This window comes from Moschus berezovskii, chromosome 11, assembly GCF_049115385.1.
Source record: "Moschus berezovskii isolate FMDL1 chromosome 11, NW_MosBer_1.0, whole genome shotgun sequence".
In the NCBI taxonomy this organism is placed as follows: Eukaryota; Metazoa; Chordata; class Mammalia; order Artiodactyla; family Moschidae; genus Moschus; species Moschus berezovskii.
The window spans coordinates 52,607,088-52,619,085 of NC_142470.1; the positions used below are offsets into that span (position 1 = coordinate 52,607,088).

The window sequence follows — 11,998 nt, forward strand, 5'->3', positions numbered from 1 at the left end:
AACATAGTGAAACCCTAATTCTCTTCTGTAATTATATGTCCGACCCTCACAAATTAACATCCGAAAATGTTCACTGTGTCATATGTGGTTAATCCAAGGTATTTCTCTCCACCTCTTTCACATTACTTTGCACTTTTTCAGTGCCATTGGTGTTGGGGGGAGTTGTTTTGCTTTTTAAAACAGCTGTTAAATCTAAACTGCATTTGGTTTATTGCTGGTTGGTCCCAGAACGTTCACCATTATTATCAAGGGTGAAGGATTGCTAATTATTTAACAGAATCAAAAGTAGCTTTGTCTGTCAAGGGAATAGTTAAGATATTTCTTGATGATGTTGTGTCTTAGATTATTAAAAGAATATTGATTTTGATATTAGAAGTATAATGCTGAAAAAAAATTTTAGGAGATTCACTGGACTTTTTGACCTGAGGGCAGAATATGAATTTAATATTTCATTCCACATTCTAGCATGTCTCTCTGTAGAAACACTAAATAAGGAATGTGAAGGGAAGAAGAAATCAGAAATTGACATAAGTTGTATACTCAGAGTATGCAGAACTGGGAAAACTGATATAAACAAAACATGGTTTTCCTGAATTTCACTCACAGAATTTCAGCTCTCCCTCTGATAACTCATTATACTTACTTACAGCACACACATTATTCCATTTGTCCAACAGTTGAGCACTGCAGCATCCCTCTTGTTTCTATTAATATCACCTGGATGAATTCATCCATATATACCCATTTGTATGATATAGAAATGTTAAAATTGTCCTTCTTCAGCATTCTTAACCATCTAGGCACCAACAATGTTCTGTTCAGTCCATCAAAGTGAGTTTAGACATCATGTCCACCAGTAAGCTTTATTTTCCTACCCTATCCCTATCTGATTCAAGGTAGATCCCTCTATTTTCTGGGATTTTAGCACCTCACATCCTACTAAAGGATATATAATAGAGCATTAAAACTCATGGGAGTCACAAAGAGTTGGACTTGACTTAGACACTGAACAAAAATTAACACTTTTGGTTTAGTATTTATATACCCAACACTTAAGCCCAATGGTTGACACAACATAGATACATAATAGGTATCTATTGTGAAGAAATCCTTGGATGAATAAATGTGGAAGTAGACATATGTAGGGTAAAGAGTAAATGATAATTAGTGTTTCAAGAATGTAGTTGCACCTTCATGTGTGATTTGAGTCTTGCAGTCACGTTTGTGTCAAATTCCGTTTCTACTGAAACTGAGCACCTCTTGCAGTATTAACCCCATGTTAATGAAATAGCATAAAACTTAAGGACATGGGGTTTCAGAAATCTCCAGGTAATCCTATAAACTTTAAAGATTCATTATAAGCACTTTTCACAACAACCTTCAGCTTTGACATGAGGAATTAGCACAAATATCGATTAATGGAAGAATCATAATTCAGGAAAGTCTTCCCCCTAGTATTTCTCTCTATTCAAAACACAAAATAAGAAAATGCAGGGAAAAAGATATCTATTAAGTGTTAAATGAAGTGAAGAAGAACAGAGTGGTAAGAGAGGCAGAAAAAGAGCCAGAAAAACCCTATAAAAATGGCTGTAAAACAGTTCTCCCACCCCATTTGCTTTTCATAGACTGTAATAGAACAAGAAGTGAGCAAACATCTGTTACCTTTTTAAAATAGTACTTTGATATTTTATAAAGAATAGTGACATAAATAGAAGAAGCCTAATTTCTGTGGTTAGGGACAACAGACACCTATGGGATGGAGTGGGGAGACAGTCTAGCACAGTTTGATGAAATTTAGGACTGTGGATTTGTCTGCTATCACAACTCTGAGAAACAGCATGAAGCAATGGATAGAGCATGGACTCTGAAGTTAGGCTTTCTGGGATTGAATCTTGGCTTTACCACTCACTACCATCATGATATAGGACAAGCTGTGTGGCCCTTCTAAGTCCCAGTTGAACACAACACTCAGAAGGACAATGCAGATAGTGGAGTGCAGTTTACTACACCGCCGGGCCCAAGGCAGAGTCTACTCATAGCCAAGGATCCAGACCAGGTTTTGTGAAAAACTTACATACCCTAAATGTACATGCCCAAACCCACCTTCCCCAAATTCCCTGAAACTAGTCTGAACAAAGGAAAAGAAAGATACAGTCAATGTTAACTGTGATTCATATTCCTTAAGCCTAGGTAGTTAACAGTGGGCAATTATCAATAGGCCTGTGGTCATACCCCAATAAGCATAATAGAATGTATGATTCTATTTGGTTACACAGGTAATTAAGGTATTCTTTTAGGCAGCAGAGAGTATAGGTATGAGCCCTGGGGCTCTCCTTTCAGGGGGCCTGGTTTTCCAGTTGGTATGTCATTTCCGTAGATACTGGGCATATAGTTCAAAGTCCACAGTCCAACCCAAGAAGGAGTCCCGCTTTCAAGGTAGAGTTTGTTCTGTCTGTTTCCTCCTTCAAGCTGAATCCCTTTGCAGGAACCGCCCTCAATCACAGGGAACTCACTGACTTTGTGAGTGGTCACTGTGCAGATACAACGTCCAGATCGTTTTGATTTAATTCAAGACAAATCTAAAGAGTAGCCTCACTCTGGAGCTCCCCCTGGAATTAATGAGGTTTCTGTTGTAAATGCCTGAAAGTTCAACTTTTCTCAATGGACATGAGTTTGGGTGAGCTCTGGGAGTTGGTGATGGATAGGGAGGCCTGGCGTGCTGCTGTTCATGGGGTTGCAAAGAGTCAGACACAACTGACTGAACTGAACTGAACTGAACAGGGACAAGTTACCTTACCTCACCTCCCTAAGTTTTCCTTTCTTCATCTGTAAAAGGTGGTGTAGAGGTTTCTATTTCAAGGATTTTTGACTCTGCTGCTGCTGCTAAGTCGCTTCAGTCGTGTCCGACTCTATGTGACTAGAGTGGGTTGCCATTTCCTTCTCCAATGCATGAAAGTGAAAAGTGAAAATGAAGTCGCTCAGTCGTGTCCAACTCTATGCGACCCTATAGATGGCAGATAACCAAGCTCCCCCATCCCTGGGATTCTCCAGGCAAGAATACTGGAGTGGGTTGCCATTTCCTTCTCCAATGCATAAAAGTGAAATGTGAAAATGAAGTCGCTCAGTCGTGTCCGACTCCTAGTGACCCCGTGGACCGCAGCCTACCAGGCTTCTCCATCCATAGGATTTTCCAGGCAAGAGTACGGGAGTGGGTTGCCATTGCCTTCTCCTTTGACTCTTGAGTCATGCAAATTAACTAAAAGGACTAAAGCAATGCCAAGCACCTTGTAAACATTTAATCAATGTTGGTTATTATTATGAGAACTTTGTTTACACATATTCATTAACGTGTTTTATTTGAAAATGCCCTAGTTACAGTATACATCACAAAATAGAATGCAGTTATGTGAAATAAGTTTTCCTAAACCTTCTATCTAAACATTGTCTTGAAATATAGCTTTATGGTTTTTAAAGTATTTTCTTTAGAAAGTGAATTTTTAACAAAATGTTCCACTTGGAAACCAGGTCTCAATTTTATTTTGGACGAGTATAAAGGAAACCCATTTTTAAATAAAACAAATTATGATGGTGCTGAAAATGACCTAAACCATTACAGTGGGTAAAGGACAAACGGTAAAATGTACCCTTAGAGAATTCAATTTTTAAGAAAAAGTCAAATTTTGCATTGATTTTGGATTGGCCTTACTACCTTGGAATGTATTTGCTCAGGCTTAGCTGGACCTCACCTCCTCATTTTGCCTTGCCATAAGTTTAGTACCTGCCCTACCAGGTGGTTTGAACAAAATCATTGGCTCAATCATTCAGAATCATCTCACTCTCAACCAATGTGTTAGGTTTATTCACAGGATTCGTGCATCAGGCTGGGAGAACAAAGGGGTTCTGAAGAAGAAAGAGACTATCATATTTTTGCAGCAGAATTAGACACCATCTATCTGAAAATGGAATCTGTGGTAAAAATCTCCAGATTACTTGTAATTCTTCTCTTTGGACTTACTCAGTTCTCCCAAGATTTGCTTTTCTGGGGACAATTTAAAATACAATAGACATACTTTGTCCTGTTCTGCTTCTACTAATTCTGTTGCTCCAAAGCAAATCAACACAACTGTCCCTGATATATTAATATCATTCTACCCTCTCTTCACTCCTAGCCCACAGTAGAAGCAACTAACTTTGTGAATGAATATTGCTCATTTTTGAAACCTGACAGACTTTTACTGGGAACTGTCAATTGGCTGAGGGGCATTGTATCTAGCTCTAAAGAAACCATGACTGATCTCCTAATTGTCCCAACATTTTGCTATCTTATCTCTTTTCTTCATTATTTATATTCCTACCTGAAAGTATCATTGGAAAGATGAAAAAGTGAAATTCAATCAGTTAACGAGCTGTGATGTTACTAAACTTGTGGATAGTGAGTCTTGAAATCATTGGATGAAACAAGCCTTGAGATAGTCTTTGGGTTTCATTAATCCAGAGGTTCTCAACCTTTGGCATGAATCAGAATCTCCTGGATTACCAGTTTTTGATTCAGAAATTTTAGGATTGGCCTGAGAGATTGCATTTTGAAAAGGTTCCCAGGTGATGCTGATACTGCTGGTTCAGAGACCATACTTAGAACATCACTGCACTAATCTGTGCTTGGCTTCCCTTCTATTAATGTGAATAATCTAGAATTTTCTTTTCCTTAGCTGACTTTAGAAATGTATGCTGTATAAAGTAAACATTATTGGTTAAATGGTTATTTTAGTATATGGACATCTTATACAGTGTAATAGAATTGGTACTGTAAGTAATTACTCAATCCATTTGGTTGATTTAATTTGCAAAGCAGTCAATTATATATTCCTTGAGTCATGGCTCTAATCCACAAATCTCTGCTTCTCTATATTATTGTGGAGTCAGTGTAATACTGACATTTAATTTATGTGTGTATGTATGAGTGTGTGTGTATGGTGAAGCCTTAATTTTATGGCATTGTAAGAAATTCATACTTAAAAAGCTCCTTCTGTTGTTTTCTCCAGTGATCTGATTTTATAAGCTTTTCGTGGTAGAAGAATTGAGTTCATTTCTCATAGAATTTTTTAAGCTCAGAATATGTTTATTTAACTTTAGTATAGGATGTAAAACAGATAACAGCCAGGGCAACATAATAGAGCCCTTAGACATAACATCTGATGTCCCCAGTCACTACTTGAGACTTGGCTTGGTTCACAAGAAATGACAAGTTAAGTGAATGCAGGTCGTATCACATGGAGAGTCACAGTGTTTGGGGTCACTGGGCATAAACACTGTTAATTCCTCACACCCAGAAGGTCGTATGCCTCATTCCCGTTCTCTAATGTAGCTACAGTCATTGATTACAAGTTATACCGTGAACAGCCTCAGCAACTAGGAGCACATTCCTTAGCAACAGCCTTGAATTCCTCATTTAGCTGAAATAGGATACCTTTCCTTAATTGATACTATAAGTTTGATGAACAGATTCTATTCAGGCATTCCTGAAGCTGGAGTAATATTTGTAGTCCAGCTGTTAATTTTTTCCAGTCACTAGGTGACACATACAGTCCTGATTGAATGGGAGTCTGGGCAATGCAGTTTTGAACTTTTCCAGCTTTTGTGGTCCAGGAGTTTGAAATAGATGTTGAATGGTCTAGTATGAAGTATGTAACATGCTGCCTAACTGGTGAAAAGCAGAAAAGAGGTAACTTGAAAAATCCCTGACCTTAGAGTCTGGATATGAATTTCCACACCTCTGCTGCTCTAAGCTGTGACTTGTCTTAACAATTTTAAAGTCATGCTACCCAGTAGAGTGGCAGTATGGCACAGTAGTACAGTCTTGAAGGACCCTGTCACTTAAGCTGTGTAAACTTGTGAAAATTACTAGACCTCTGCATGCACGAGATCTCTCACCATAAGATGGCAATGACAGTAATACCTATGTCACAGCATTGTTGTGAGAGTTGAGTGGGGAAAAGTTCTTAAAATAGCATTTGGCACTTCTTAAGAAAACAATATTTCATTTAGCACATGAGTAGGGGGGTCTTATTGAATGCTCTCTGACCTAAACACACCTAACACAATTGTTGATATTTTTATATGAGGTACATTTAAGACCTAGGAATAGTCAGAAAGATACTGTAGAATATCAGACACCTAATTAAAAAGTCAGTGGTGTATCCATGGATATATTCTTCTGCCTAGCTGCCTGCATCCCTATCAATCCAGAGGTCAGGGTGGAGAAATTATTTATAAATAGATACTTTTACTGGGAGGACCATAAAACTGAGATGGAAAACTCTTATAACTTTTTATTCTTCAGTGCCTGCCAAATGCTTTTCAAACATTTAAAGTAATTGTCATCATTACCAGTCAGCCTAATGTAATAACATTAGGTGTTCCACTTTGGAAAATTTCTGTTATGTTGGAATTCTTACATGATTAAAAAAAGTTTTGTCTTTAGAGGTACTGAGATTTTAGAAAACTGTGTATCATCAAATATCCTTTTTTTCTCCTTTTTATTGATGGGATTAGGAATAGAAGACGGGTGACTGTTTTTTAACCTATTCACCTTATCATGTAATAAATTGCTCCTTTTTGGAAATATTGTCTACTTGCACAGACACAACTTTGTTTTAACTGTGAAATTGCACCTCCATCTTCTGAATGCTGGGCCTTGACTAACCCATTTTTATCTTATTCTTTTAATCTAGCTGGACAGTGCCACGTCACTCATCCAGGCAGCTAAAAACCTGATGAATGCTGTTGTCCTCACGGTGAAAGCATCTTATGTGGCCTCAACAAAATACCAGAAGGTCTATGGGACAGCAGCTGTCAACTCACCTGTCGTGTCCTGGAAGATGAAGGCACCAGAGAAGAAGCCCCTTGTGAAGAGAGAAAAGCCTGAAGAATTCCAGACACGAGTGAGACGAGGTTCTCAGAAGAAACACATTTCGCCTGTACAGGCTTTAAGTGAATTCAAAGCAATGGATTCCTTCTAGGACGATAGGCTTTAACAAGAAAGCTTTTTCTTTCTTTCTTTTTATTTTTTTTTCTTTTTAATTACATTTTTGTATGCATACCTGCTGACTCATATGCCTCTGGCATGGGGAAAATAAGGAACAGTGTCTGTTTGCATGTAAGATGAGATGTGATCAATACCACTGATCCGTCTCTAGCCTGGGGAGGGGACAGGAAATTCCTGTCCTGAGGTGGCACAGAGCTGTCCTTTGCAACATTCTCATAAAATTGGGCAGAGTTCACATTGCAGTGTTTATGGGAGTGGGAGGGATGGGGAAAATAAAATTAACTCTACAAAAGCAAACTCTAATGCATGCAAGAATCATTAGGTTGGCAGGTATATTAATAAGTGACAAACTGGAAGTGTAATGGTAGAACATAAAGCTTGTATTGCTTCTGTTTAAGTGCAAAAATGTACTAGCCAATACGCTTAAGTGTGTGGCCCACAAATTGAACAATTTAACTTTGACATCATGTCCATAATATTATGTGGAGTTTTAACTAAGGAGAAACTAACTCATCCAGCCTAAAATGTTTCTTTTAATCTGTATTCTGTTCTTTCTCTTCTAGTCGTGCCATTACTAGTGCTCTTGTTATCAATTTCCCCCTTTACTGAAAACAATAAACCTTTGTTTAAAAGAATTATAATCCTTATGAGGGCACTGGAAGCACAATGTGGTGATCATCTTGCTTTTACTTAAAAAAAAAAACAAACTGAACTATGACTTTGCTAGAAATAGGAGGCCCAGTGATGGAATGTTAGAGGAATGGAAACTGACAGCGTGTGAAGGTTTAGAGGCAAATACATAGGTGTAGCTTGGAGTGCTGGTATCTAAAATACCATTGTATCCACTAACTCGAAATAAACACATTTAATCTTGACACCTGAAGAATGTTTTCCTCCTTTGAATGCATGCTTATAGAAGGTCAGAGCATCTTCTTGAAAACTGATTAAAACTACTTTGTGTTTTTAGAAACTGGGGGTAAGAGTAGGTAAGTGACATGCAAAGAAAACTCTGGATCATCTTGCTAGTCAAGGAATTTATTTTTCCGTGTGTTTTTCCATGTGGTTTTTATTCACTTTCAAAGTGAATCTAATGAGAAAATCATGTGTTAGAATTTTCTGGGCCATGTTTAGCCCTGGGCTAAGCTTATGAAACTTAATGTGTTCTCATAAGAAATTGAATCAAGAAAAAAAATTATAGAGAGGTCCATTAATTTTAAAATATTTTATTTCAAAATATTTTTATCTCAACTACAGAAAGAGGGCCGCTGTCTCACTGCTAAGAAAGAGTGGGCTGTAATCTTTCAGCTATGACTTGAAGAGTGAGGGGAAAAAAACATATTCATCTGAATTCTTGAAATTCCTCCCATTTGAATGATCTCTACAGGTTAGCAAGTTATAGTATGTCTCTAAAAGACTTCTGGTAAAACATTTTATTTCTTAGCAATGCAGCAACATATTGGAAGACAAGGACACCTATGCTTTGTATCAGCTTAGATACAAAGTCCCAAAGAGATGAGGAGTTGTGGAAGAAGAAACACTTAGTCCAAAATGTTCCTATGGAATGTAGTCCAACAGGCTTCTCTGTCCATAGAATTCTCCAGGTGAGAATACTGGAACAGGTGGCCATTCCCTTCTCCAAGTGATCTTCCTGACCCAGGGTTCGAACCTGGGTCTCCTGTGTTGCAGGCAGATTAACTGTCTGTGTCACATGGAGAACCCTATTTAAAGATGGTTCTGTTCAAATCACTGCTCATCTCCACAAGGTGATGAAAATACCACCCAGGCTGAGAATGATCTTTTGATGAAGGATCCACCACAATAGCTGTACAGTGGTTTTCAGCACTAAATCAGTAAACCACTATTTCAACTGCCCTGCTCCCTTAATTTGTGTAAACGCTGAGAAAGGCAACCACTGATACTGATTCACATCTATATATGGAATGCATTCCCTGAGCCAGGTCTTAAGTTGAGCTTACTGGCAACTTTTCTTATTAACACTTGAGCATGGCCTAACTCTTGGTTTATGCATTCTATGATTTAATGGGTTGAAAGAAGTATTCTTCACACTAGCCAAGAAACATTTAAAATTCAAAAGCTTCTTGGCAATTCCTGAAAAATAGTCAGCAGGCATCAGAGGAGCATCTAGACAATGCCATTGACTTTGCCCTTAAATTTGAATTAAATGTTTTAATACAGGAGAGTAAGCAGTGTTTTATGGGTGTGATTTCTGGAAAAAAGTCATTGATTCTGTTTGTTTTACCAAAGCTTATTGAGTAAACATCAACACTGCCCATCATTTCTCTTGTGATCAAGGAAAATCATAAGTGTTCAGGTACATAATTAAATGTAAATACTGCTGAGAGCACTATAAAAATAGACAAGCTTTACTGTTTGTTCCCTGGCTTTGAGAAACATACAAGCTCACTGAGAACATAGGATATAGGCAGAAAAAAGATAGGTAAATATGCCAAGAAATTGTACTCAATGTGCCAAATGAAGAAGATAAAGAAATGACTGCTGTGTAAGACAAAAGAAGTCAGAACACATTGGGAACTGAAGCATTTGGGGAAGGACTAATGCAAGAGATACGATTTAGAAATGAGAAAACAATGATTAAATATATGTTGCATGAATGAAATGTATAATGAATAAATTTGGTAAGGTAGATGACTGGGGTAAGCACTCAAGGAAAAAAGAACAGCATATGTTCAGGTCTGAAAGCAAGTGCAGTCACAGGAAACATGATGCAGACAGGGGAAAATAAATGTGGAAGTGTAGTATGAGGCTAAACTAAGGAGGGTCATGAAGGAGTGTGACCATTATCCAGTAGGAAATTTGGGGTTTTAAAGTGGGGTTTTAAAGTGGAATGGTGATAAAAGCAAGCAGTGTCTATGTACAATGAAACTAATAATTTATGAGGAAATGAGACCTGAAAGGGGCTGATACTAGTTAGGAAGGACAATTGTGATAGCAGTGTAGGAAAGAATTGCAGTTACTTCTTGAATAACGAGATGTGGAGTAAGAACGATTATTTTATAATTTATTCAAGGAGGCTAAAGAGTCAGAAAACCGAAAAGTAACTACAAAGCAGTATGTGAACATGGACTGAAACATACTGAATATATGGTATATTTGAGAAGATAAAGAAGAAGTAATTAATCTCAAGCAAATAGAGTTATCTGGGATATTTCCTCCAAAAGTAGCACCCTGGGATAATGGAGCATGCATATTCCTGATGGGTGGAAATTAGATAAATCTCAACTTCTGACTTTCTGAGCTACAATTGATGATTTAAAAGATAAAAACTTTATATACTTCCAAGGACCTAAAGTATCCAGGAAACATAGGTTATCTTCAGAAGATCTATAGTTTTTCCTTCACTATGTGTTGAACAATATGAAGTCAACTTTAATTTTAGAAGTCAGCTTTTATAAACAGTTGGCTCATGGCTTAGGTCATGGATAAATAGGCTCGATGTGTCATTAAGACGACATCACTTTTGAGCATCAATAATATGTATGACACCTTTAAGACAGTGGAAGTATAACAGCCTATAAAATACTGTGTACAGCTGAATCACCAAGCAAAATAAGCATTCACAATACTGTGATTTAATAAGCTGTAGTCACTAAATTTGCTGGTAATGGATAAGTCATATGATTTCTGTTGCTGCATCATTGTCTGTTAACCAAATCAAAGAGGTCAGTACTTATGCTTGAAGATGTGGAATTTTTAAAGGTAATAAAAGGAAGTGGATTAACTACAGTAGGTCATTAATAACCTCTTAAAAATGTTAGTGCCGAACAGTGCCAACAGCAAGGAGCAGACTAGGAAGCTCTAGGTCCGGGTTCACTCATGGAAACACAATGTAAAGAACAAACACTGACCAAAGTAGCTTTGTGGGAACTCTAGAAACCAGTTATGGATTTGTAGTAGCCAAACAGATGTTTAACAAAGAAAAAGCTACACTTACTATGGAACGAAGTTTTGGCATGTTTTTGCTTACCCATAACTGCCTCTTCCCTGGCAAAGCATGGTCAGGAGGAAGCTGTGCAATTCCTGTTTCCCCCCATTGAATAGGGGGAAAAGTCAAACTTGTTTGCATTTTTCTGGGCTGTCTTTGGCTTCTTAAGTGACTGGTTTCTGTTTTGCCTAATAAGGAGCTATGGTGGAAATGGTGGCATGGTTTGGATATCAGGTTGAAGCCCACTGAAATCTGTGTCAGGCATCGTGGCATCTAAGAACTGTAGGAAGGTTACAAATCTGTGAGCTACTGGGGCAAGAAATTATGGGCAGAGAAATACAAGAGTGTATCTAAGACCTGAGAAGAAGCAGAGATTAGACTCTGAGGAAATATAAGAAATTTAATAGCAACCATGTAAACTGGAATATTGGATGGGAGAAGCACAGAGGCCCAGGAAATAGGCTTGCCTAAAAAGGCCTGAAAAAACTCTAAGCATTTATGTCAGGTTGATGAGTGAAGGCCTTTCCCTTCACAGAGCCAGTGTATAAAGACTGGGAAAGGTGGATATTTTTCAAATATAGGTTGTCTACAAGTGACTCACATTAGATCTAAAGAAACACAGAAGTTAAAAGTGAAAGGAAAGGGGAAAGGGAAAATACTCCATGCAAATAATAACCAAAAGAAGGCAAGAATGACTAACCTAATACCAGGCCCAGATCAATGGAACGGAATAGAGAACTCAGATATAAACCTACACAATAATGGTCATTAATCTGTGACAAAAGAGGAAAGAATATACAATGAGGAAAAGACAGTCTCTTCAATAAGTTGTGCTGGTAAAACTGGATAGCTTCACATAAATGAACGAAATTAAAACATGTCCTCACACTTTAATACAAATATAAACTCAACATGGATTAAAGATCTAAATGTAGACCTAAAACTAAACAACCTAAAAGAGAAAATAGAACATTCTTTGACATAAACAG

At 37.6% G+C, this 11,998-nt stretch overlaps 1 protein-coding gene across 4 annotated transcripts in view; it reads left to right on the forward strand.

Moving 5' to 3' along the window:
* Positions 1 to 7,845, forward strand: part of CTNNA2 (catenin alpha 2) — a 1,253,094-nt gene extending 1,245,249 nt beyond the window's left edge. For 3 of the 4 annotated variants that reach the window (XM_088841736.1, XM_088841737.1, XM_088841738.1), the window contains one exon: positions 6,732 to 7,845. In XM_088841736.1, the coding sequence (XP_088697862.1) occupies positions 6,732 to 7,019 (288 nt within the window). In that variant the 3' untranslated portion in view covers positions 7,020 to 7,845. Of the gene's footprint in view, positions 1 to 3,854; positions 3,972 to 6,731 lie in introns of all 4 variants that reach the window. The other variant, XM_055400364.2, reaches the window with a different exon arrangement.
* Positions 7,846 to 11,998: the final 4,153 nt, after the last annotated feature.